Raw genomic sequence first — 27,787 nt, 5'->3', positions numbered from 1 at the left:
CTGTCTCCACCTGCCTGTCCATCTCCTCCACCGCTGCACCCACTCGCTGACAACCGGCTGCTCCTGCACTGCTTTTAGACTGGAAACAAGCCGCTCTGTGAGTGTGTGTGTGTGTGTGTGTGTGTGTGTGTGTGTGTGTGGGAAGGCAGTGGCAGGCTTTGTAGAAAGGGTCTGGCTTTCTGCTGACAATCTGACAGGGGTCCTCTTGTAAACAAACTGCAACAACCAGAGTGATCTAACCTATAGCATTGTACTGCAAATTAGACTCACACCTCACATGCATACACACGTACGTATGAACACACACACACACGCACACACACGCAGAAGTATGATGGTACCTCAGCAGAATCTTAAGTACCTTATGCAAACTGTATGTTTGTTGGGGAGGCTCAGGCAGAGCGCTGATGAGTGGCTCATTATGGCAACACCAGCTCTACACACTGGGTATCGCATAATCAAAGCCTGGGGGTACGTATTAATTATCCTTTTGAATAGTGATGAAATTTTAAAAAGCTTCTCCTTAAGGCTCACATCACGGATAGATGAAACAAAGCGCGGCACAGCTTGCGCGCCCGGGCTCACATGTGTTTTTACATCTGTTCAGGATATTTCAATTTGATGCTCAACAAGCTGAGAGCGAGATTAAAGGATAATAATGTGTCATCCTGCACACAAGCATCTCTTCCACAGCGAGTAATAGCACATCAGCAGGCAGGCAGGCAGGCAGGCGGGTGGATGGATGGCGGGCGGCGGGCGGATGGCGGGCAGATTCAGGAGGGAAAGCTAGCTAACAGCCATCACAAGCAGAGTCGATGCAGTCACGCATGTGTCTCCTGCTTGTCTCCAGTCAAGGTTGCTGAGGCACCGTCTCCCTCTCGACTGGGAAAAGAGAATAGAGGAGGAAGAGGAGGGAGGAAGAGGAGGGGGCTTGTACTCAGATTTGCTTGAGAGAAATATTTATGAGCGTTTTCTCTTCCTCCAGAAAGCGTGATCTTTAATGAACATGTTTAAAGGTTGTTTCAGCATCTATAATTCACAGCGCGCAGCTTTGTCAGGGAAAAGAAAACGCGCGGCGAGCTGCGGTTTGTTCTCCAATCCTTGATCAGGACGGCAGCGAAGAGGTGCGACTGCTCCACGCCGCCGCAGCACAAAGAGGAGGCTCATGGGAAACGGAGGCTTCATGAGGACGAAGCTGCTGATTGACCAGAGAGGAGGTGGAAGAGGCCTCGAGCACCAGCCTGACCGTCGCGCTCAGGAGGAAGGAGGCGGCGAGGAGGTGAGAGGAGTTTGTTAATCAGTGAAGCATCACTGTAACATCATCCTCTTAATAAATCAGATCTTTTCTCTTTTTTCCAACATCAAATTTAGTTTCATGTTCCTCCGTCCTATGAATAAACCAGCGACCCTAACAGCAGGCAGCTTTTTATCAAACAAAGAGTTTTATCTCCACTTTGAACGCCAGGAAACTCATTGATTCCTAATTAATGATATCACTGTTTGAAGCTGCTTTAAAATACAAATTTTAAACATCATTGTTATTATCACACCATCCATATGATGAAAGAGAAGACTGTGAAGGTTGCTTTCCCCAGAGGATCTTTGAAAGAGTCCAGAGACTTTAAACAAGCTGCTCAAAACTTGACGGACTTTTCCTTTAGTGGAAGCTCGAGATGTAAAATCACTTTATTCCACGTTTCCTGAAATACGATCACTTCCTGAGTTTACTGACCCACACTTCCTGGTGTCATGAAGGTCACACTTTCAGCTGAGAGTCTTATCATGGATTAAATATTGTTTCTAATTCACTGAATTTATTTAAGTCACTCAAACAGGAAGTGGGCTCTGCAGGGACTCGTGAAACAGCGTTCAGGTGTTTTTGTGACGACTGATGAGTCGATCAGTTGCTTCAGAGACAAGAAACAAAGTTCAAACATTTTTCTTTTTTTATACAAAGTGAAGCTAACGTTAGACGAAGATTGGAAACAAAAAGGAGACAAACGTTAACATCAGGCTGTGATTGGTCAAAAAAATAGAAAGAGAGGAGGGTGTTGTTGTTTTTTTATCATGAAAAATGATCCTTTTTAAAGTAAACATTAGGCCCTGTTACATTACGGATCAAATATAAAGTTAAAAAAAAAAATATTTACCTACTTTTGCAACTTTTCTGTGTCCATTGGGAAAACTGACCTCTTTTGCATCCCTTGGGTTGTGGCTTTTGCATTTGTGTTGGAGCTTTTGCATTTGTGTTGGAGCTTTTTCATTTGTGTTTATGTTTTTGCATTTATGTTGGTTTTGCATTTTTGTTATGGCTTTTGCATTTTTGTTTATGTTTTTTCATTTGTGTTAGTTTTGCATTTGTGTTGTGGATTTTGCATTTTTGTTGTAGATTTTGCATTTTGTTTATGTTTTTGCATTTGTGTTGGTTTTGCATTTTTGTTGTGGCTTTTGCATGTGTTGTTTTTGCATTTATGTTGTTGTTTTTGCATTTGTGTTGTGGATTTTGCATTGGTGTTGTTGTTTTTGCATTTGTGTTGTGGATTTTGCATTTGTGTTTATGTTTTTTCATTTGTGTTGGTTTTGCATTTTTGTTGTGGCTTTTGCATTTTTGTTGTGGCTTTTGCGTTTTTGTTGTAGATTTTGCATTTTGTTTATGTTTTTGCATTTGTGTTGGTTTTGCAGTTTTGTTGTGGCTTTTGCATTTGTGTTGTTGTTTTTGCATTTGTGTTGTGGATTTTGCATTTGTGTTGTTGTTTTTGCATTTGTGTTGTGGATTTTGCATTTGTGTTTATGTTTTTTCATTTGTGTTGGTTTTGCATTTTTGTTGTGGCTTTTGCGTTTTTGTTGTAGATTTTGCATTTTGTTTATGTTTTTGCATTTGTGTTGTGGTTTTGCAGTTTTGTTGTGGCTTTTGCATTTGTGTTGTGGATTTTGCATTTATGTTGGAGGTTTTGCATTTGTGTTTCTGTTTTTGCATTTATGTTGGTTTTGCATTTTTGTTATGGCTTTTGCATTTGTGTTTATGTTTTTTCATTTGTGTTAGTTTTGCATTTTTGTTGTGGCTTTTGCATGTGTTGTTGTTTTTGCATTTGTGTTGTTGTTTTTGCATTTATGTTGTTGTTTTTGCATTTGTGTTGTGGATTCTGCATTGGTGTTGTTGTTTTTGCATTTGTGTTGTGGATTTTGCATTTGTGTTTATGTTTTTTCATTTGTGTTGGTTTTGCATTTTTGTTGTGGCTTTTGCGTTTTTGTTGTAGATTTTGCATTTTGTTTATGTTTTTGCATTTGTGTTGGTTTTGCAGTTTTGTTGTGGCTTTTGCATTTTTGTTTATTTTTTTGCATTTGTGTTTTTTTTTGCATTTTTGTTGTAGCTTTTGCATTTGTGTTGTTGTTTTTGCATTTGTGTTGTGGATTTTGCATTTGTGTTGTGGATTTTGCATTTGTGTTGTTGTTTTTGCATTTGTGTTGTTGTTTTTGCATTTGTGTTGTGGATTTTGCATTTGTGTTGTTGTTTTTGCATTTGTGTTGTGGATTTTGCATTTGTGTTGTTGTTTTTGGATTTGTGTTGTGGATTTTGCATTTGTGTTGTAGCTTTTGCAGATTGTCTGTAACTGTAAACATTTCCAAGCACAACCTGAGTTAGCAGCAGGCCTACACCTGTATCTGACTTGAGACCAGCATTAGCATTAGCATTAGCATTAACATATACAAACTGAGTCAGGGGTGAGTTGAAAACAGACTCTCACCCACAGAGTCACTAAATCAAAGAGGGAACCAGTGCAGTGGACTCACATGAATTCACCTTTGATGAAAACTGGGTCACAGCGACTCCACAGAGTCGTGGTTTGGAAACATCTCTCAGTTCAGAGCAGCAGCTCATTGCAACAGGTTGTGACGCGGGCAGGTAAGCTGACCTCGGCGGTCCATTTTAAACCACAGCCCTTACTGGGTGAATTTAATCTTCTTCCCTCTGACAGAGGGTTTGTTTGCTCTGGTGTAAATCCAATAAAAACAGATTTTTCGTCCCATTTATTCTCACTTTACGCATGAAAATGTCTGTTGAGCCTTTACATTCGCATTGCTGTTAACCAATACATCCACCAGGGGGCAGCCCAGAGTCAAAGTTTATGACAACAACAAACTCAAAAACAAACATGGCGACTGTGGAGGAGTTTTGCTAACGTAGCTCTAACATTAAAAAACAAAAACAGAGGCAGCGTTTTTGGTGGTGGTGGTTGTTATTTCTTCTTCTTTCTCACTCATTGTTGCTCTGGTTTCTTGCCGGCCTCTCAGGTGTTTAATATGAGCTGAAAGATTATAAACGTGTTGTAAAATCAAATTAAATAAGATTAACTTGCTTTAAATCAACACACGTGGAGCTTCCTGTGGCGTGACGAGCGGCTCCTTCAGTTTGTTTGACAAGGTTACGTCACACACCTGCGCCCCGTGATCGTTTCTCTTTACCTGAACCGAGTCACACTGAAGGTTTCGTTTTGTCTCGTAGGAAAATGAAGCTAGGCTAATTTCCCCAAACACCTTTCGGCGCTCTGCTTCCTGTGAGAGGCGTGTAACTCACCTGTTCGCGGGGAAAGGCTAATGTTTCCTGAGATTTTGAGAGCTGCAGTGTTCCTCCCTCAAACGGGGAATATGAAAAGTGTTTTTGCAGCCGAACGATATGAAAAGTCGAGGAGCCAGCCGTGGTGACAACACGCATCAGACCCGCTTTGGCTGAGCGGAGCAGCGTTTGTCTGGATGTCTCCTCCTATGACCAGAGAGGATGATCTAATCGCCTGCTGCTGCTGCTGCTCGCGCTCAGACGCCCTCGGTGATGACAGCACAGGTGAGCAGGTGAGGTCACAGCCAATTGTCACTAATAGGAGCGAGATCAGGCGCGGCACGAGCAACTGTGCAAAAACTCTAACCTTATTATTTACAAAGCTGCACCTCCAACCTGATCAGCCTCAAACGGCGGCGGCGGCGGCGGCAGAGCGAAGATTATCACAGTCAAAAAAAGAGAAGAGAGGGGAAAACAAGCTATACTGTAGCTGTCAAAACCTCATCCTGTCTGATTCTCTGCTTTACAAGCGCCGCACTATATGTAAACACAGGCACACACCCACACACACACGCACGCCAACACACACGCAGCGGGCCGCGCACGCCCCAGCACACACTCTGTGATTATTTTCCAGTGGAGGATGTTGGAAAACCTGTCAGACTTTCACAAAGAAAAGCAAATTTATTTATTTATTTGAGTTCAGAGTAATTACAGGCATTACGCCGGCGCTTGGCTGTGACATCTCTTTCTAAAATCAGGTTCAGAGTGCGCCGAGTGGAGACGTGCCAGGGAGGAAATGTGACTCTTTTCCTCCTCTAATCTCTAATCAAATTAAATAGGTGAGCACTTTTTTTCCTCCTCCTCCTCCTCCTCCTCCTCCTCCTCCTCCTCCTCCTCCCATCACATGAGACGGGAGGAGAGGATAAGCTTTGCCTCAAACTGCCAAGTGTACATCGACGTAGCATGAGAAATCCTGCTTGTCAGCACTAACTTTGAGAATTTTTTGGTCCTGAGGAATTTTTCAATATAACTGCACGACTACACACACACACACACACACACACACACACAGCAGCACAAGGAAAACACCAGAGCCAAGAATCCAATTGAAGGTATTTGTTTCCATTTCCGGCTATTTGGCAAAGACGAGACTAGATAAATATGTGATTCCTTCCTGCGAACAGTGGCTGCGGAGGAGGAACGCTCCTCTTTCCTCTTTTTCTTTGACTCTAAATAATTGAACAGAGCGAGTGGAAGGCCTCTGCAGGGTTCATATTGAGTTTTTACCCACTTTCCCCACATCTGTTCCTCCTCCTTTACACACACACACACACACACACAGGAAGAGATCCACGCTCACACACACATCACATGACAACACATGTCTGTAAAAAAAACCCGCCTTTGAGCTCAGGAAGGAAGAAGACGCAGGTACAATCTGGTCAGACTCCGCTGGGTGTGCTAACGCTAACGCTAACGCTGCTGTGCTAGCTCGACGAGCAGCGCCTGGCGCCTCAGGGCCCTGACAGAAGAGATGTGACATATTTTAAAAAACACTAAAAGAAGGGGGGAGAATAAAAACAACCCCTCCTCCGTGAAGACGAAGGAACAGCCTGTGTTTTACATCTTTTTCACAACGACAGCTTCAGGGACAGTTTACGAGCGGGAAACGACGACACTTTGACACTGTCAGCTTCTGACACTGACGTTAGCCGGCGAGGAGCGGGAAAGCGGCCTGCTCCTCTTGTGTTGATCCATGTGTGTGTGTGTGTGTGTGTGTGTGTGAAGATACAGTAGGGCTTTGTGTGTGTGACTGGATGTCTAGAGGCCTTTATGATAATGAACACGAGGTCTTCCCCTGCTAAAACATATCAATAAATAAAACATAGGAACTCCTCCATGTGGTTGATCCACACACCGCAAAGACACACGGGCCCCTCACACACACACACACACACTCACACACACACAGCTCTGCCACTTTAAGGCAGCGAAGCGTAGCTGTGATACAAATACACCATCATAAACACTTAAGATGAACAATCCACCTGAGACCGAGCAGCAGCCGCTTTTATCCGCGGTGAAGGAGAAGGATCCATAATTAAGAGAGGAAAGAGTAAAGATATAATTGCTACGTTGTTGATAATCTTGATTAGCGTTATTAAGTCGTTTTTAAAGATACATGACTCTGAGCCATATTTAGAGGAGCTGACTTATTCATCAGGCAGCTGTTTGCTGAAGCTCTACAGAGGAAAGCAGGAGAAGAGGTACAGCAGAAACTCGTGTTGGAGGAGAGGGTTTATTGTTATTTAGGCTAAATTAATCATGTTGATTAAAAGAGGAGAAAAGTGTGAAATGTGCTGTGATTAATCTGAGCGTATGTGAGGGTGTAATCAGAGACAAACGGAGCTGACAGCCAGAACCAGCACAATCAAACCCAGCATTAATCAGCGGCTACATCAAACAGCCTTTCTGATATAAGTTCCCTTCATGGCGTCCCAATCTGTGAAATCCTCTTTGTTTCTTTGTGTTTGTGCCGCGCCTGCTGGGGTCAGCGCTCAGGTCTTACCCTCAGGTAGACGGTTTCAGGTGCAGCCGACCCGTCCAGGCCCCGCTCGGCTCGGCTCGGCTCCCGCCCCCTCCTCCAACCGTCCTCAGGCTCCACGGCTCCTCTTCAAACACGGCTTGAAACAAACAGAAAAAAAAAGAGGATTAAACATTGATTAGTGAGAAAACATCGGTGGGTGTTTATTTCCAGAGGCAGAATATTTGTAAGAAGAAGAAAAATATCCTAATGAGTCTGTGAAAAAGCTGGATTTAAAAACATAAAACGAGATATTAGTGGACCAATGATCACATGTTTAATCTGTGCTAATCAGCTATTAGGCCTTATTGATCACTAATTGGAAGAAGAAAGTCATCAGGATGTGGAAATCAATGACTCCAGATCAGAGAAAAGCTGTGGAAAAACAGAGAAATGACTTTTGAGCCAAACTGAAAACATGTATACAAAGATTTATAGAGAAAAAACCACCACAAACACACAGAAGTGATGAATTCATGCATGTTTCCACCTTAATTTCAACCGATAATCAAACATTTCTCTAATTGAAAACCAAGAATCAAACATCAAAATTCACCTTATACGTCATAAATCATGTACTATCCACCCAAACAGCAGCTTTAAAGGGTGTCGAGCTGAGCTGGTTGTGGTTTGGGTCTTTGTGGTGATGCTTGTTATCATAGTCATACTGCCCTCCTTTGGTGGAAAGTCGTATTACAACCACTGTGCAGAGGGGAAAATGAGACATGCACTCTCTGGGTTCATGGAGCCAAAATAAGAGAAAGTAAAAAAGTTTATCTGCAAGAGCTTCACAACGTTTCCTCTGCAGTGTCTCCTTGTAGCTTTAAAAAATATGATTGAAATAAAGATTTTTTATTTTTCTTCCAGAGGGTATTGATGATTAAAGACACTGACACTAAATAAAATCCTGCGTTAACATTTAGTTGAACTAAATCTTCATCCCATCTGTCAATAAAGCCTGCCACCGCTCTACTTCACCTCCTACAACATCAACAGCCCACCAACTTTCCATGCACCTGTGGCTAACCTCAAGTTTTACAGCCCTGGGAAGATAACTACATCTACAAAAAGACTCATCTGGAAGAAAATACTGATTTTAATTCTGTGAGGATGGATTCATTTAACTGACAACGTGCTGGACTAATATACATGATTGATATGTGGCAAAACATAAGCAAACAACAAAAATATTGAGAAGAGCAACATCATCAGTATATGTTATCATATTCAAGTATTCTTTCAAAAATTTTGAAACATATGCCATTTTTTAAAATATTTTTGGATTTATTGCAAATTTATAAAAATCATTTTCTTGTATTTTTTATATATATATATATATATATATATATATATATATATATATATATATATATATATATATATATATATATATATATATATATATATATATTTTTTTTTTTAATTTGTTTGCAAATTTATCCAGTTAAAAAAAATTGACACTTTTTGAAATTTTTAAAATTCTTTGAAATTTTTGCAATTCTTTAAAAAAAATTTTTTTAAAATTCAAAAATGTTTTGATAATAAAAAAAAGAAAGAAAGAAAGAAAGAAATCACATGTACAGTTTCACAAATTAAAAAAAAACTCTGCTCATTTAGATAATTATTCCTATTCCTATGATTGGACTCATTTAACTGCCAGTGTTCCAACTTCAGATACATGCTTGATATGAGGCAAGGCGCTAGCAAACAAGAAAAAATGATGATTTGAGCCACACTGTCAATATAAGTTTTCAAATTAAATAATTATTAAAAAAATGTTTGAAATTTTTCAAATTTAACAATTGTTTGAAAAGTTTGCCTTTTTTTGTTAATTGCAAAAATTTAAGATTTTTTTTTTTTTTAATTCAAATTTTTAGAATGCACCTAAATTGAATCTTTGCAAAATTTTGGAATTTCTTTTTTCATTTTTTTTTAAATTAAATTTATATTTTTTTATTTTGCAAAATTTTAACATTTATAACTTTTAAAAATATTTGCAAATGTATTAAATTTAAAAAAAGGACATTACATACAAAAATTTATAAATTATACATTGAATGTTCTATTTAGATAATTATTCCTCAGATTTTCCCCTTGTTTAGTATTTTATCCACTTTGTCTTAATTGTGAAGATAAAGTGGATTTTGTTGCTCCTGAATGACTTTAATCCAGGTGAGCTGAGGGTAAAATGGCTCCTATGAAAGTAAAGGTCTAGTTTTAAAGGTCTAAGATTTTGTTTTTCACTTGCTCTTCAGCATCATCAGCGTCACATCCCAAATGTCTCGTTGGTTGTGGTTTCCTGCGTCCCCTGAGGTGACGTTACAAACACATATCTGAAAGTGGGCGTCACTGAAACGTCACCTTCACTCACTCTAAGCGCAGTCAGTCTTCGTCCTAAAACAATGATCACATTAACGTCACTAACTGGTTCATTACACACATGGTTATCATTGAGGGTGAGATATTCAGGCTCATACTCCCTGAGTGACTCGCTGAGGAGCGATGAAAGACAAACTGGAGCCACTCTGAGAAGTTTACAAATGTTATGATGATGGAGGGATTGAGTCTAAAACCCCAGCCTGTTTATAAAAAAGAGAAAAAGAAGAAGAGGAAATGTGTGTTTTTATTTTACTGGTGTTTATCCATCTTTATAATTTTATTTTGAAGTGGTGCACTTTCTGCAGCAGCATTTTTTCCCATCAGTGTCATAAAGTCTCTTTAGACTGATGCTGCTCCTCCTGCAGAGGAGCTACTGTGTCATGTGGATGTATCCCATAATGCACTGCAAGATCTATGCATTCACAGAGTGGTTCAGGCTCATTTTTAAAGAGCATGTTTATGACATCACTGCAAACTTTCACCAATAATTACTGTAAAGAGGAGGCTGAGTTTTTTGGATTGTTAAGACAGTTTTATATTTAAATTTATACATTTTTATCTTACACTTCTTTTTTTATACTTACATTTTTTATCTATATAGTAAAAAGAGATTTTATTTTTATTTTTATTTTTTTGTTTGTCCTTGTATTTAAAGAAAATTGAGAATTATTATTTTTTTTGCATCCTCTGAATCTTTGATTTTGCTAATTTCCTGTACAGCTCCGTGCAACAAGTGAGGAGGTTTTTAAAAAAAGATATTTTCAGATGTTTCCAGATTCATGACAAAAAGAAAAGCTACATTTTTGACAGCCAATCTTTGTATATGTTCATGCATTGTACTTTATCTTCATTAACATACTTTGTTCATTTATCTGTTTTTATTTCATCTTGATGTTTGTCCATGTTCTCCACAGGTGGTGAGGGCGCTACGTAGAAATAAAGGTCTAAAACAGGGGTGGCCAACCTGTGGCTTGCGAACCACATGTGGCTCTTTGCCTTTTGGTGTGCGGCTCTTCGATCCATTCATAAAAATATATATAGTTATAAGTAGAGGTGTGCCGATCAATCTAAACTATATATATCTATGGATGCCAACATCGGGATCAGTTGGGATTGATACTTAAGTTTCAGTTTCTCTTCTCTAGTACGAATTGACACACGAAAAAACACAATAAATCTTGTTTTGAAAATAAGAAATGTATTAATTTTCATTTTGAGAAAAGTTAAAGTACCAAAACTCTGGATGTTTATCTTTATAATTAATTTCTGCACAAAAATTCAAGAAAATGTTAAAAATGTAAAAGTGACAGTTTCCTCTGTGCCGTCCTCTGCTGGTCAGACATCCACCGCTACGCTTGCACTGTCTTCAAATGGAATCAAAAGATGAGAAACTAAACTTTCTGATGGTCTTGTTTGGTGTTTCAGGTCTTGAGGAGACACCAGTGTTAGCTTCATGTGTTTACATCCAGTTATAAACTCCACACATGAGCTTTATTAAGTTAGTCTGAGCAGGTTGAACTCATTTGAGGAAATCTGCTTTTTGCTGCACATTAGTGCAAACTCACAATATTTAATATGAGCTCCTGACATTCAGGGGCTGCATGCATGTGGAGAGAGCGGGCTGACAAACACAGAGCCGTCACCTTCAGCACCATGCATGCAGCAGTTTGTGCAGATTTAATTGTGCATCTGGTGTCGGACAGAGCAGACGCTCAAACAGAGGTTTAATCTGTTAACGGTTGTTATGCGAAGAGTCTACCTTTGAAATGACGTGTTGGCATGAAGTAAACTGGTGTGATTGTGAAATAAAGTGTGAATTTTTGCAGCTTTAGCTTCACTTCTCTCCACTTTGACTCGAATCCCCAAACGCTGGAAACGTCAGTCGTGCAGTAAAAGTAGTTTTTCTCTTTTCCTCCTGAATTTGTCCCTGAATTTCCCTCATTTTGCAGCAGATTAGAAGAGAGCTGGGGTGAAATTTGGGGATTGAAGCGTGCAATTGGTTGCAATAGCAGAGCTGGCTGAGGGTGTGTGTGTGTGTGTGTGTGAGTGTGTGTGGCAGAAACAAGAGCAGAAGAATCTGTGAAATCTGGAAAAGTTGTAACTGCAGAAAGAAGCTGTTTTTATACGTGTTCGCTGTCGCTGGAGGACGGCTGTGTTTGGAGTGTTTACACGGGGCAGGTTAAGTCACATTCGAAGCAGATTAATGGCGGTGATCCAGCACGCCGTGATGGTGAAAGCAGCGGTTTTCTCGTGATTATTAAGTGCGAGAAGAAGCAGAGAAACCCGACTCACATCCTGGCTGTGCTGGTGAAAGCGCCGGACTTTGTGCAGCCGAGCAGAGGCCTGACTGGAATAATGAGTGGCTGACGTCTGGGAGGCAGGCCGAGGGGAGCTGACTCAGAGCGCCGCCATGTTTAGGATATCGCCGTGATTGAAACCAGATGGTACAGGGAAAACACACACTTTTCATTTTTCATTACGCTCTCGTTTGGTGAAAGACGTCTTTTAGACACAAGCAGCGAGTCTCAGACCACTTCTCTGGAAACACTAAGAGCGAAATCATGTTTGTAATTAACCCGGCAGCTAACGACAGAGCCTGATGAGAAATGAGCGATAAATCAGGCAGAGTTCACGCTCCTCAGCGAGGAACCAAACGCCTGGACGTGAACGCAGGACCAAACACGGCGTGATGCGTGTGCACGCACAGAAACGCTCCCTCAGGGCCAGGAAGACGGTTTGGCAGGGGATCACGAGGAGCAGGTCAACGCGAGGAGCCGGGGAAGGCGAAGGCGAAGGCGGAGGAGTCAAAAGCAAACCCAGAGAAGTCTTTGAATCCAGTGGAATTCCTCTCCTCCTCCTCCTCCTCCTCCTCCTCCTTCACGGCTCCTCTGGGAGGCGTCAGGAGCCTGTGGAGAGAGCGAGGTAAGACGGGGACTGTCAGGAACAAAGCTCCAAATTCACATGATATGTTTAGCTAAAAGGGTGAAAGAGAAATGAATCAAAGCTTGGCGGGATCAAAGAAACGCAACAATAAAGTCGAGGCGGTTGCCATGGGACCAGCAGGAGATGCATATCATTTATAAGTTGTTGTGCAGCTCTGTCAGATGTGCAGGGGATTGATTGTTATTGTTTGGAGGATGATCTGCTGCTGGAGGGGGTTAAGAGCAGGGGTTAGCATCGCGCCGTGAGAGGAAGAGATCTCCTCGCTTGTTTTTAACAGCACACGCCTCTGATCCGTGTCAGAGGCCACCGCCGCAGCACCTTCAACTCAGGATAACAGACGGCGAGACAGACACAAAGACAACTCTGTCAACCCCATAAATATCTCGCCGGCACCAGCCATTGATAGGCTAAACATTTGTTTTGCATCTTACACTGTCAGAGGTTACAGTCACTGTAAGCGTTTGAATGTGAAATCAAATAGACGCCAGCTACTTTCATTTCGCTTCACGCAGAGAGCGTTTCAAAAGGACGGCGAATCAAGGAGCGTTTTGTTTTTATTTTTCATGGTTTTTAATTCTGACGCAGGCGACTTGAACTCAATTACAAAAAGACCAAAGTCTCTCTTTACCTGACGGGAAATTATCTCTAAGCACCAAATTATAAAATCATCAACCTGAAGCTGCTGTGAGGAGAATTTTCAGTCTTATTCTGTCCAGACGGATGTTTTATTTCCTGTCTCTTTAAGGCTCCTGCTCCACAAACCCCCTTCACTCTGATTGGCCAGCCCTCCTGGTGTCTGAGGCCCCGCCCCCTAACATCATGATTCAGTTAGCAGATCCTTCATCGAGAGATCTCGTTAAGAGACTTTTAGAAAAAGGTTTGAAACTCTCCACCGGTGTGTGTCACTCAGCGTTAATGGCGTTCCCGTTGGCGCACACGCCTCCAGAAAATCAGCCGGTTTGATTGACATGACAGTGGAGCATGTTACAGTTTTTTAGCACACACCTGAGAGTGTGTGTGCAGAGTGTGTGTTGGTGCTGGTGCAGAGATGAGACCCGTCTGTCTGCTGCTCTCTCAGATTGCACCCATGAGAGATCCCAAAATAACAACAAAGAGCCTCCGTGGGTCGGATGAAAGCCCTGTCACCAACCATTTCAGCACCGAGAGTCTCCGCCCCCTACTGTATCTGTGAATGACACCTCACGCATCACGCAGCGACGGGACGAGGAGACGGCGCGGGGTCTGACCACAACAAACATCTCCATATGTTGATGAGGCTGATGTTGTTAGCAGAGGCTAAATGGACGCTCATGTTTTCAGTTTGGGAACGAAGCTAGAAGCAACGAGGGATTAAAACAGATTAAAACCTGTTTGCTACTTTACTAGCATCAGGTTCAAAGTTTCTAGAGATACACCTGAACATTAACCGGTGACACTGTCACCTCTTATTGGGAGTTCTCTGTGTGTATAAAGCTTAATCCAGGAAGTTTCAACTGGAAGTAAGGAGGTGGTTAACCTAGCTTAGCATAAAGACTAGAAACAAAGGGAACAGCTAGCATTGTTCCACCTATAATAATAATAATAATAATAATAATAATAATAAAAAAAAAAAAAAATAATAATAATAATAATAATAATAAATAACATAAGTAGAAAAAAATAGTAATAACAATAGTAGTAGTAAAAATGAAAATAAATAATTGTAAATAAATAATTATAATAAATAGAAATAATAATTATGATGATAATAATTATAAATAAATAAATAAATAAATAATAATAATAATAATAATAATGATAAAAATAATAATATTAATGATAATAATAATAACGATAAATCTGGTTTAAATAGCGCTTATTAAGGATACTGAAAGACGCGTTAAAGAAGAGAAACAAATAAAAGAAAACAGGAACAATAATGATCTAAATGACACCGTCAAACATTTCAGACACTTGTTAATTGGCAGAAAAAGAAAGTTAAACTGGACTAAACACAGGAAATGAGGTTTGTTTTGTGGATTCGTTTTGTGACATAAAGCTTAAAACTATAATCAACCAGTAAAATGTAACAGGAACTTTGATATCATCAGTATTTAGCCAAAGCTAAGGAGGCGATTAGCATAGCGTAGCATTAAGATAGGAAACAGTGAAGATTATTTTTTTAATATCAAGATGTTTTGTCACAAAAGAGTTACGAACTTACTAGCAAAAACTAGCAGCAGTCACTGATGAAGCTGTTATCAAGAGAAGGGAGGCGCTATGCTAACATTTAAATGAACAGATACAACTTCAATACACAGCTAATAAGCTTCATTCATTACACTGTATCAGGGACAGACAGGTGACGCCACAGAGACTAGGTCCATATATTATACGGTCGATGAATAAATACAAAAAAAAATAGATATTTAATTTTTTTAAAAAGAGAGACTGTTAGCATAATTTAGCATACCGCTAAAGAATAAAACAGCTAGCATTTCTTTATCATAAGCAATGATGACAAAAAAAAATGATGAGATTAGCGATATTATCAAAATATGTTATCAAAAGTTTTTTTTCCTTTTTTTAAAAAAATTTTGTTTTGAATGTATTGAATTTCTGGGGTTTTTTTTGGAGATTGAGTTTCAATTTTTTTTTTAATTTTTTGAATTTTTGGTAATTTTTTTAAAGTTATATGCAAACTTAAAATTTCAAAACTGTTTGTTTTTGCATTTTTTTAATTTCAACATTTCTAAGATGTTTGTAATTTTTTTAATGAAATTTTAGCAAATTATTTGAAATTTCAGCATTTTCTGGATTTTTTTAAATGTCTTTTATTTTACTTTTTGCAAATTATTGAAGGTAATGACACTAAGACATCAAATGTAAAATTATATAGATTCAAAAAACTTCTTGTTTAGATAATTATTCACCAGATTTTAACTATGTGTAGATTTTTATACACTTTTTGGTTGTGATTGTGAAGATAAAGTAGATTTTTTGGCTCCTGATGACTTCAGTCCAGCTGAGCTGAGGAAAAATGTCTCCTAGTAAAGTAAAGGTTGCAGACCCCGGCTCTGAAGAGTCTGAAACAAATGAAGATCTGTTTGATAATCCCGGGCCCTGAGATGAAAAGCAGACATAAAGCGAGAACAAACATTCGCTGAATCACCGAGTGTATATTTCACTAATCTGATACTGCAGCATAAAGCCTACTTCATGAAAAGTAGCCTCACTCTTTTAAACAGTCCCAATCCTCTGTGAAAATCCCTCCATGTTCTACAACTGATGTCAGTCCAAAAAACTACAAACAGCCGAGAAGGACTCCATTGTTATTTCTAACTGGTAGAAGCCCCGGGGTTATTTTTCCTCTGCCTTGAAACAAATCAATGAAGCACAACTCACTTTGAACAATCGCACATTTGCTGAAATCAGATGTGGGCTGAAGAGCCAGCCATCATCGCGCTTATTCTGTTTGTTGACAGAGAGGCCTTTGATAAACAAGCCGCGTCTTTGAAACAGGTGCCCGAGCATGAGTTCAGTTTGGAGAAGCAATTCAGGAGAAAAAATCGTCTGATTAGGGAATGTTTGTTATTCTGCATGCAACCATTTGAGTCTGCGTTTCCTTCCCAAAGTCACAGAGCTGCTCCGGGTGTAAACACAGGAGCTGTTTGTTTCTTCTTGACTGAGATGACACAGGAGTTTGACATGGGTATTAGCAAAAACTCAAATATCTCAGCAGGAAAATCATCCGTCCTCTGCTGTCACTTTGAAGTGTGTCAACAAACAGGGAGGAAAAACTCTGCGGGGAAGTTTCTCTGGTCAACGCTGCTCTCTAGTGGTGGCACCTGGAGTTGCATGAGGAGAAACCCTGAAACGACCTTTAATGACTCTTTGCACTTATTATAATTTTTTAAACGTGGATTATTTCATAGTTTTCTGAGAGATGGATGGACTTTTTGTATCAAATGTGGAAAAAGTGAAGCTGTTCTGTGTTTTTCTTCACCAACAAACACAACAAACAGTCCCCCTGGTTCCCAAACACTCCTTATCCTCCCCGTCCACATGTGGAAGTGTTTCAGATCCACTATCTTCTAGCAGCAAATGGTCTTAAATCAGTCATTTTAATATCAAAGCACTTAACACGAGAATGATGATTACTTGCAGGTGGATATCCGTGCTGCTTGTCAGGACTGCATTTGAAGAAAATGACTGAGCTCTTATCCGACACGTACAGTACAGCCAGTGTTCAATGGGCGAGATCACATTACAGAAGATTACTTTGGAGTTTGAGCAATTTTCCCAAATTACACCGGCCTTTGGTCTCTGCTAAACTTGATTGACTTGAATGGTTTTCATTAGACAGACTCTGCAGAGGCTTTGCTGTTGATGCTCCAACACAATAAGTCGAGGGTGAGTGGGTGCAGATGGGACGCTGGGAGCTGGGGGGGTATGCAAATGCTTCTCTGGGCATGCTTTGTCATGTTTTAAAGGAACACGGACTCATCTGGGTTTCACCATCCAGCGGACTGACGCGTGAATCTGAATTCACTGAACTAATAAATACTTTCACCATCGCTCTGCCGGAGAAGTTTGATGCCTCCTGAATGTGTTCACAGCACAACAAACCTCTCACGGCCCAGAGCCCACGCTCGGCCTGAACTCCAGCCCACCCTCCCCCGTCGCTCCTCGTCAGAGTGAAATCTGAGCAATAAAAATCAGTTGGATGTCACAATAAGCCGCAGCTCGGACTGACAGGAAAATGGCTCTGAATAACATGACCACCCTCATTACCATGCTAGGAAAACACCCCGGGACCAGGATGAAGAGTTCTCCTGATAGACGTTCAGTGTCAGAGGGAATAAGAGATATTTACCCTGGCTGCACATATTCCCACACTCCCATCAGCTGTTTGGCTGCTGTGAAACCTGGCCTTAAAGCTGGAGACAGCAGAGACAGAGACACAGAGACAGAGACAGCAGAGATAGAGACAGCAGAGATATAGGAGCTTCAGCTCAGGAACAACAGGAAACACACAACACTGCTTCCACGGTAACAGAAACTACGATCAGGACAAGTTCCCGTCTTTTAATGTTCACATGGTCTCTTTAAACCTCATCAAGAAGTTCAAAACAGGAAACAAGTCGTCCTGGATTATCTGCAGGTTTGTGGCGCCACCTTGTGGAGGTTTGCTGACACAGCAGGGAGATAAATACTGAGCATGAGTCAGGGTTACACTTTTTCTTTTGGTTTATGTCTTTGTAACTTTCTTTTACACATCGTTGACGTTGTTTTGCATCTTTATTAAATGTAAATGTCTGTTGTCTTTTATTTACACTTTTAAAGTTAGTTGCAGCCATGTTTCATCTCTTTATGTTGTAACTATTTAATCTCCTGGTGGTTGTTTCCTGCTCTTTGTAGAGATGTCTAAAGCTTTGTGGATGATTTGCACGTCTTTATAAATTTCACATCAGTTTGTGGTGTCACTTTTGAGCTATTTGTATTTCTTTGAGGCTGTTTTCCATTTCTTGTTAATAAGTGTATAAGCAGCTATATAGAAATATATTTGAAAAGAAATTCAGTATTTTATTCATGTTTATATTTATTTTATTAATTATTCATTTTGATTTATATTTTTAAACTTTTACACGAGCAACTAAATGTAAAAAAATTCAGTATTTTAAACATTTATATATTTCTTTTATTGTTTATTTTATTTCATATTTTTATTTTATGTATTTATTTTATTTAATATTTTTAAACAAGAAACTATATGTTTGAAAATATTTATGTAGATAAATTCACTATTTTACTCATGTTTGTATTTATTTTATGTATTCATTTTATTTCATATTTTTATAAAAGCAACTATATGTTAGGAAATATTTATGTAAATATATTCACTATTTTATTCATGTTTATTTTATTTTAAATTTTTATACAAGTAACTATATGTTTGAAAATAAGTGTAAAAAATTCAGTATTTTATACATTTTTACATTTAATTAATTTTTCATTTATTTTATTTCATTTTTTTATACAAGCAACTTTAAATATTAAAATACATGTGTTAAAAAATCAGTATTTTATACATGTTTATATTCATTCCATTTTTTTATTCATTTTATTTCATACTTCTTTACAAGTAACTACATGTTTGAAAATATTTATGGAAAGAAATAAATTACAATTAATATTTCATCTTTTTTACGTGAATAACTGTACATATAAACAGTTAAATGATTATATTTACATAAAAAAATGAGTTTATATAAAGGGATAATATTGAGTGAATACTTTTGTATATACACTTATTATTATATTTTCTATTTTATTTATTATGAAGAGCATTCATTGACTATAGCAGAGGTCTTCAACAGGGGGTTTGTGGCCCCTGGGGGGGTCCATGGAGGTATGGCAGGGGGTCTGTGACATTTTGGTTGATTAGGAAAACTTTCTTAGCTTCAAATATTTATTCCCAAAAAAATTCTGATTGTATTCATGTTAAATGCTTTGAACACAGATTAAAGGATGAATCAGAAATGTGTATGTTCAAAATAAAAGAAATAAAAATGGGCAGAGGTTAGACCACTTGCAGTAACTGGAATATTTCAAATGAAAATATAAATATATAAACCTGTGTATTATCTGGTTGTTTAATGTTAATTTCTATGAAGTTATTTCTCCTTTCTCTTTAGTAGTTTAAGTCTGTCTTTGTGTTTGTCACGTTTTCATTCCCTATCACTGATTTTTTTGTACTTTGAAGACAGAAACGTTAACAGTCGATCAGTAAATCAACATTTCATCTAAAACCCGTTTTGTTTCCCTGAATTTTAAATTATCTATGGATTATTTTTCAGAGGCTGAGTGCACAGACTTTTGTCACCTGATGCAATCTGAGTGTTTTGAGTTAAACTCTCCAATCAGAGGAACGCGCTGTCGTCAAACGGCGCTTTGATGTAGTGAGACTCTAACATTTGGACGGTAATACGAGCTGAACAAGTTTAAAAAGTTCAAAAAACGAGAATCAAACTTTAAACCAAATTCCAAACCCATGGTTCAGGCTGAGACGTTCGCTCCACCCTCTCCTCAGAGACCGTTTGACGGGTCGTCACCGCAGAAACTCCCTCATCCCTGGCAATGAGGCTCAAAGTGTCGATAAAACTGACGGGAACATGAAGTCATATAGAAAAACGGCGTCTCTTCACGGGAGAAATCTCTGCTTATATTTTATCATTTCTCTTTAATCATCTCTCTAACATTGCATCTGTGTTGCATCACTCTGACACGACACTCGGGGTGTTTAAGAGGCAGGATGCACTCTGCAGCCGTCATCCCGCTGACCACAGGGCGAGGCGTTCAGGAACCCAGAGACTACCAGAGTCTGGATCAACGAGGCCGAGGAATCAGAACAATCCACAGGCTTAAAAATATTAAAAACAGATCATAAAACCACGGGTCTGCTCATGATGTCTCTAACCTTTGACCCCTGACAGGAAGATCAACCACCAGAAAGTGTGACACACTTTTTATTCACTCTACATCTTCACAGACAGGAAAGCATCCAGAAAGTTCCCCGTGTGCACCAAGCGTGTTCCCCCAAACCCGTGTCTGCTCAGCAAGTCCACGTACTGCCTCTCCGTCCTCTCCGTCCCCTCCGTCTGAGCCAGCATGTTCAGGGACTGCAGGGCGGCGTGGGCTCGCCGTCCGTCCAGCGTGGTCTCAGCGACGAGCACGGCGCATCCTGACCCAACACAAGAGATCAACAAAACCTTAGCGTGTCTGATCCTCAGAGCAGGATCCAAAGCTCAAAGAGGGACGGACACAGAGGAAAGTCAAACTCTTTATTGATTCACAGACGCTACATGAGGGGATCACAGAGTCCTGGTTCTGGTGGAGACGGGCTGGATCTCAGAGTCTCTGAGCGAGCCGTGGCTCACTCCTTGATGCTCAGCAGAGCGTCCAGCAGGTTCCCCGTGTGTCTGACCTGGGTCGTCCTGAACCCGTGGCTCTTCAGGAGCAGGCTGTACTCCGTGGTGCTCCTCTGTTTGCCCACGCTCATGCTGAGCGCCTGCAGCAGCCCGCGGCTCGGACCGCCCCGGTCCTCATCCAGGAGGATCTCACTGAGCAGGATCCCGCCGCCTTGGGACAGGATTAAGGATCCCGTAAGAACTCTCTCTGAATTATTCGCTTCATGAAAAGATCGACATTACACACAGGCTCCACAAGCGTCTCTTGAGTTTGGATTTGAAATCAGGGAAACGATTTTTATCGTGTTAGTGAGATTTTTTTTTGCAGAGTTTGTAGCGAGAGCTTGCACATGTTTTCCCCTGCCTGCACTTAGCTGGTGATTGATCAGCAACACTTTCCACCTCATGCAAAGATTTGCAAGTTAGAGCGATGCAACATGTTCAACATGTCTGATAAAACCAGAGAAGGAGGACACACAATCAAACTTTTAACAGACACGAGCAGGAAGTGCACACACACACACATTTAGATGATCAATAACACAATAAATTAAATTTAGCATTTTAAAACATTGGAAAATTGATTGTTTTGGGATTAATTTTGATTCAAAATGTTTAATAAGAGGTATGAGAGTGTTACCTGGCCTGCAGGCGTCAGAGATCCTCTTCAGCAGAACGTCCACCCTCTCATCAGGCCAGTCGTGGAGGATCCTCGCCAGGATGTATAAGTCAGCTTTGGGCAGCTCATCCTCAAAGAAATCTCCTGAAACACAAAAGATTTATTTATGGATGAAGCCTCTGAACGTGAATCAGTTTTTCCCCTTCACACCGTGAGAAACAAACTGACCTCCCACAAACGTCACCCTGTCGTCTCTGTGCGGAGGAGGGAAATGCTCCTTCATCTCAACCACAGCAGGAAGGTCGAACACGGTCACAGACAGCTCAGGATGGGCTTTGGTGAACTCATACGCCATGGCACCGGTGCATCCTGGGAAAATAAACAGAATGATGAGAAAAGTAAGTAAGTAACTTTAATTTGTAGAGCACCTTTCACAGAGAAACCTCACAAAGTGCTTTACAGAAATAAAAAAATAAAACAGGCAAAATAACGTGCAACTACAGAAAAACACATTATACTACTAGTACATTTTAAACATAAAATTTAAATTAACAGCAACAGATTATTTTGATCAAAGACGGCACAGTCACTCTGACATAAAGTCCAAATAAAACACAAACAACTCTCTGAGTTTAGACATTTTTTTGATAAATATAAAAAAATAAGAATATTAAAAGTGCACAATAAAACTAAGTTTAAGTATTTTTTTTTAAGTCAACTGAAGAGGAAAATAAACAGTTTAACTGTTAACTCTCCCTTGTTCATTGATGTTGTCTGAACTAGAGAAAGACCAATATGGATTTTTCAGGCCGATACTGATTATTTGTGGTCAAGAAGGCCGATATCCGATATTTGAAGCCGATATTAATTTGCAGTCAAAGTAAAAATATTGGTGTCAAAATTTTGAATGATACAAACTCCAACACTTAACTGCATTCAAATAACTTCAAGCATATGTTGAAGGCAATGAAATGGTTTAAATCCTGTTTGTCTGAGAGGACCTTCTCTGTTCACCTCGGTCAACACGCTTCATCAGAGGCCCCCCTAGTCTGTGGGGTCCCTCAAGGCTCTATTCTTGGCCCTGTACGGTTTTCTTTAAATATGCTCCCATTGGGATCCATCTTCAGAAAACATGGTGTCTCTTTTCATTGCTATTTCATTGCAGAACATACATCGATCATTCAGAGCCTGTTTAATGCAGTAAAGAGTGTAGAATTATCTGTTTTTTACAAAATTGAGCAAACGGTTGATTTTCTGCAGATTTTCAAAAAGGACGTGTGAATAAACGAGATGTGGACCGCAGTCTCTCGCTTTCCCCACGGTCTAAAGCATGTTGCTTTGAGTCAAATGTGATACATTCAGGGACCGTCGGAAATTTGAAAATCTGACGAGAACTCCTCTTTTTCCAAGTAGGACAAACGGTTTGTAAATGCCAGACATTTGAAAATAAGTGCGTCTTTGAACGCCTTGCGGGTTTGGGATCCAGATTAATCTGCGTTAATTTTTATAACTCGATAATTTGCAGTGTAATTAATTAATCTAATTAACGCGTTAAAATGAGAGCCCTAATAAAAATATAAATGCTTAAGTTTTCTACAGTAAATAAAGTTTTTAAAAATTTCAATGCAACTGCAACAACTGTAATAACTGCACTGCTGATTGGCTGTTTCCCAAGCCATGGCTCTGCTTGTAACCAATCAGATGGTGCTGTGGGTGGGCCCGGCCCGGCCGATAATCAGCCTATCCCTAGTCTGACCAGGACCTGACGCATGTGCCGTGGTGTTAAACCGCAGCAATAAGCAGCAACAAGTGGTGAAGAGGTTTGCTCGACGTAAGATTTGTTTTGCCTGGAGTATCTCCTTCTGGTAGACGCAGCCTTCACGAGTACCGGTACCTTGAAAAAAGGCTGGTATCAGCCCGATACTGATACCTGGTATCAGAGCATGTCCTGATCAAAGATAACACCAAGATTTCTCAGGCGAGAGCAAACGTTTGGTTTCAGTGACCCAGTACAGCTGGCAACATCACAGACAGCGTCTTCAGGAGCCACAATCAGGACTTCAGTCTTAGCAGCATTAAGCTGAAGGTAGTTGTTACTTAACTAATCATTAATTACCAAAAGAGAATCACTCAGAACTTTCAGATCCCCGGTATCATCAGGATCAAATGAGTAAATACAACTGAATGGATAAAAAATCCTCCTCTCACCTCCGAGGTCACAGGCGGTCTTAAAGCTGGAGAGGTCAAATGCTGTGGCCACGTCTCTTCCCGTGACTCTGGCGATGCTGTGCATGGCGTTCATGAATCTCAGTTTGACCTCCTGGTTGTAGTAGACCGTGTCCTTCATGTGGAGACAAATGAAAACTGTTAAACTCACGTGTCGCTACATTTATCCTCACAAGGCTGAGCGACACGAACCTGAAACATGTCCTTGGACTTCTTCCCAAAGGCCTTGTCGTGCTGGCTGCTGCCCTCCTTCACGGCGCTCTCCAGGTGGGAGAAAAGAGGCCAAACGGTGCGGTCGCAGTGCTGGATGTATCCGTGCAGCGAGAGGGGAGCGTCTGACAGGAGGAACCGCGAGGAGAGATCTGTGTTCTCATAGACCGGCTTCTGGGAATCTGCACAGGTGGGTTTTTAAAGAAATTACTAAAAAAAATGAATGTTTCCAGTACTCTGTCATCGCAAACACAGATTAAAGCTGAGTTACTTTGCTCTTCGCTCTGTAATAAACCCAAAGACACGCAGGCTTCCAGCAGACACACAGTCCCCTTCACGGAGGCTTTGACCTCCTGAGCGACCTGCTCGGCGTCCAGCCCCGGTTTCCTCTGCAGCAGGTCAAACACGCCCAGCTTGGAGGCCGTGAACAGAGCCTGCACAGAACGGATGCAAAGGAAAGATCAGTTAACTGAATTTCAGATTTGTTTTCACGTTTTCCTTCACTGCAAACAAAAAGAGCATTTCCTGTTTGCACCAGTTTCAGCAGCACATCATCAGGAGCGTTTTAACCATTTCAGCAGAGAACAACACGTCCAATCTGTGAGCATACCTGCTCAGGGTTAACGAGGTAGGAAACGGCGTCCTACGTGTTAAAAACTAACCTCAAAATCTCACTTATCAACACCTCACATCAGACGCGCTGTCAGGAAATAAGCAGAAGTTTCCAAGAAGCGTCGCGATAATCTCAGTTTGACTTCCTGAGATTTTTTTAAGCTGTTGTGGTAAAACAAACCACATCATTCACTTTTCAAAGACTTTATTTAAAATAAACGAAGATGTTGAAACGTTTTTTTAAAGAAGATTCAGAGGTGATACTTTCAGTCTCCTGCTGCTCTCTGAGAGACGTCGGCTGTTTCTAAAGTTTCTTTCTTCTGCTGTGCAACAAAACACGACGTTATCGAGTTTCACATCTGAAAATCTCAGTCAAATAAACCAGCGCTGACCTAAAAGATCAACTATTCCTGTAAATCAGGCTGAAATCTGTCTGATATTTCTAAAGAAACAACAATAACCACAGTCTGTTTCTCTTTTGTCTGTTATTAACTCTGTGAATATCAACGTTAGACGTGGAGTTCAACTGAAGAGGAAATGAGAGTTTACAGTTCAATTTCTTCCTTAGATTTCCATTTCCTGCTTTTTTTATTTTTCCTTTTTTGTTTTAATATGAGTCACAATTTGTTAGTCGTGGGATGAGATTCATTTCAAACCTTTATTAGTAAAACCAAATTCAGTTAGCGTTCTATCGTTTTAAATTACATCAAAATAGATACAGTGGGGAAAATAAGTCCTGAATGGTCCTATAAAAAAGGTGTTTTTTTCACCAAGCAGTTGAATACCACACACCTCATGATGGGTAAAGGCAAAGAGCTCTCTGAAGACATTCACAACCTGATTGTTGCTCAGCATCAGAATGGAGCTGGTTACAGACTTATATCAAAGCACCTGAATATTCCAGTCAGCACCGTTGGGGCCATTATTCACAAGTGGAAGAAGCACCACCTTACCATCAACAGGCCACGCACAGGAGCTCCTTGAAGATTTCTGACCAGGGAGTCAGAAAGATAGTCAGAAGAGGACTCAACCAGCCAAGGACCACCCTGAAAGTGCTCCAGAAAGACTTGGAGGCAGCAGGTACAATTGTTACAGAGAAAACAATAGGCAATGCACTCCACCGCCATGGCCTCTATGGACGCTCAGCCTGCAAGACTCCATTCCTCAAGAAAAGGCATGTTGAAGCTGGTTTAAAGTTTGCTAAACAGCATCTTGACAAGCCTGTAGAATACTGGGAGAATGTTGTCTGGTCAGATGAGACCAAAACTGAACTTTTGGGCTGTCATACTACAGACCATGTTTGGAGGAGAAATGGCTCTGCACATCAGCCAAAAAACACTACACCAACAGTGAAGTTTGGAGGTGAAGCATCATGGCATGGGGTTGTTTCTCATCTCATGGTGTTGGCAAACTTCATATAACTGACGGAGCAATGAATGGAGCCATGTATGGGGAAATTCCTGATCTGAATCTGCTGCCATCCACCAGGATGATGAAGATGAGACGTGGGAAAAGGGTTCACCAGAGGGCACCAAAGAATATTCCAGATTTAAAGACAATCTGTGCAGAGGAATGGGCCAAAATCACACCTGAGCAGTGTGGGCCATTAGTTCAAACATACAAGAAGCTTCTGGAAGCTGTCACTGCAAACAAAGGCTTCTCCACTAAGTATTAGATGAGTCTCAGTTAGCGTGTTCAATACTTTTTTCCTGTGTTATCGTACTTAATTCACCATAATCATTATTTATGAACCTGAACGTTGTGATTTCTTTTCATGTGTGGATTATTTGAGTTAATACCAATGTCCGGGAGAAATTTGGTTTGAATTGCAGCTTTGGAAATAAATGTGATGAGAGAAAAGTTGAAGCCTTCAATACTTATTTTCCCCACTGTAAATAGATTAAAATAGATAACCCCTAGAGTCAAAAACAGCACTTTTTTAGCCCAAATATAAATTTTATTTGCCCTTTTATTCATATTTTATCTAATATTAATATACATTTGTTAAAATTGTTTATTTCTCTGTTTTGTTTCTTTTGTTTTTACTTTCTGTGAGTTTAATCCTGATTTTAGTTTGAAGGAGCCTTGATGTTTCCTGCTGTAGCTGCTTGTTTTGTTTGATTTTTTTCATGTTATGATGTCTAATTTTAAAAGGGGCTTTTTGTATAAAATGACGTTCATCAGACTTTGATTTGATGCAAACTGCTTTAAATTACAGATGAAGAAGAAGATAAAATGACATCATCGTTATGTTTCCACCTTTACCTTCGAAGCTTTGAACCCGTCCATCAAATCCATGATTTTCTTCAGGTCCTCTTTCTCCTCTTGCTCTGATGGGCGCCCCCTACTGGTCGTCAGTGGTAACGTGCAGTCAGAGACGTCTGCGTGGTTGGACGAGCTGTTGACCGTCTTCAGAGGACTCTCACCACCTCCAGCGTCGCTGCCCGTCCTCTTCACCTGCAGGGGAGTAAGTCTGCTGATAAATACTGAACCTAGGAGACGCTGTGAGCTCACCTGAGCGTGGATCTCACCTTGTGGAGCGGGCTGGCTGAGGGGCTCTTCCTGTGGTGGTGGTGTGTGTGTTTGGATGATGAGGGGCTGTGTTTGGCTGCAGAGCTGTGGGAGCTGATTACAGACGGACTTTCCCGCTCTGAGGAGGAAGTGGACTGGTTGTAAATCAGATCGAGCTGTTTGCAGAAGCGGTTGAGAGGGAAACCCACAACATTGAGGAAGTCTCCGTGGACGCTCTCCACCAGCATGCCCCCCAGGGCCTGGATACCGTACCCGCCGGCCTTATCCCTGAAACACAGGCAGAGAAACTTCCCTCAGAGAAGAAGAAAGACACTAAAACACCAAAAACTCATCATAAAACCGTTTGAACCTGTGTGTTTCAGGTGACTCACAATCCCCGTCATCCGGGGGCAAAGCAAACACACTCAGGAACCAAAGTCCAAGAACTAAACCAGTCCATCTGACCCATTAAAATGACCTCTATTGACAAACGTCCGCTGTGGTTACGACATGAGGTGACTCAATCATTTTATGTGAAAGTTCAAGTCTTTAAACTCACATGGGTTCACCACTGTTGATGTACTCCCACAGCATACTTTCTGACAGATCAGCAAACTTCACCTTTGTTTCTTCAAAGAAGTCCATGAGCTGGTAGTCCACCTCTTCATCTGGAGGACGACAGGAAGAGAAAGTCCAGTTAGAGATAACGTTTCAAACCTCCTCTATTCGGGAAACTCAGCTCACATCTTTCTTTGGGACTTTCTGACAGAAAAATACTGATGTGGTGCATGAAATTTTAATTCCTCACAGACTTTGGGGAAATTTTCAGAAAGAGTTTCAGTATTCTCATGAAACTGTGCTTCATAAAGTTTCTGAGGAATAAAAAGAGAGGAGACTCCACAGATGGGACTTACTTTCTTTGTCGTGGCAGAGGATTATGGCGACACCAGTGTAGACGCTGTGCTCTTTGCCGCTCAGACTGGAGGAGAAGAATAAAAAATTAAAACTCAACAAGTCACGTTTGTTTTGTAGTTTGAAAAAAGGAATAGGATCACGTTTCTGACCTCGACAGCATCCTGTAAGCATCATGTTTGTCCACCGGCTTCTCCAGGATCATGCCATCAACAGTCTGTGGAAACAGAATCACAAAGACTTCCTTTATCCTGGGTGAAATCTGTCATTACAGTTACAAAATA

General features: G+C 40.5%; 1 protein-coding gene across 6 annotated transcripts in view; it reads right to left on the bottom strand.

The window, feature by feature from the left end:
• The window catches only part of asmtl (acetylserotonin O-methyltransferase-like), a 158,556-nt gene that overhangs the window by 128,502 nt on the left and 2,267 nt on the right, over nt 1–27,787 (bottom strand). For 3 of the 6 annotated variants that reach the window (XM_074695552.1, XM_074695554.1, XM_074695553.1), the window contains exons 5-15: nt 27,656–27,720; nt 27,506–27,570; nt 27,151–27,259; nt 26,612–26,879; nt 26,346–26,537; nt 23,740–23,902; nt 23,451–23,650; nt 23,241–23,373; nt 21,261–21,401; nt 21,054–21,176; nt 20,291–20,585 (exon numbers count right to left, since the gene is read on the bottom strand). In XM_074695552.1, coding sequence (XP_074551653.1) covers nt 20,380–20,585; nt 21,054–21,176; nt 21,261–21,401; nt 23,241–23,373; nt 23,451–23,650; nt 23,740–23,902; nt 26,346–26,537; nt 26,612–26,879; nt 27,151–27,259; nt 27,506–27,570; nt 27,656–27,720 — 1,665 coding nt within the window. In that variant the 3' untranslated portion in view covers nt 20,291–20,379. Of the gene's footprint in view, nt 1–6,847; nt 7,243–20,075; nt 20,188–20,290; nt 20,586–21,053; nt 21,177–21,260; nt 21,402–23,240; nt 23,374–23,450; nt 23,651–23,739; nt 23,903–26,345; nt 26,538–26,611; nt 26,880–27,150; nt 27,260–27,505; nt 27,571–27,655; nt 27,721–27,787 lie in introns of those variants that run through there. The other 3 variants (XR_012599927.1, XR_012599926.1, XM_074695555.1) reach the window with 2 other exon arrangements.

The sequence above is a fragment of the Halichoeres trimaculatus genome, unplaced genomic scaffold (genome assembly GCF_033239565.1).
Source record: "Halichoeres trimaculatus isolate MK-OKI-2021-1 unplaced genomic scaffold, fHalTri1.1 fHalTri1_scaffold_19, whole genome shotgun sequence".
Taxonomy (NCBI): Eukaryota; Metazoa; Chordata; class Actinopteri; order Labriformes; family Labridae; genus Halichoeres; species Halichoeres trimaculatus.
This window is presented reverse-complemented; position numbering and strand designations above follow the sequence as displayed.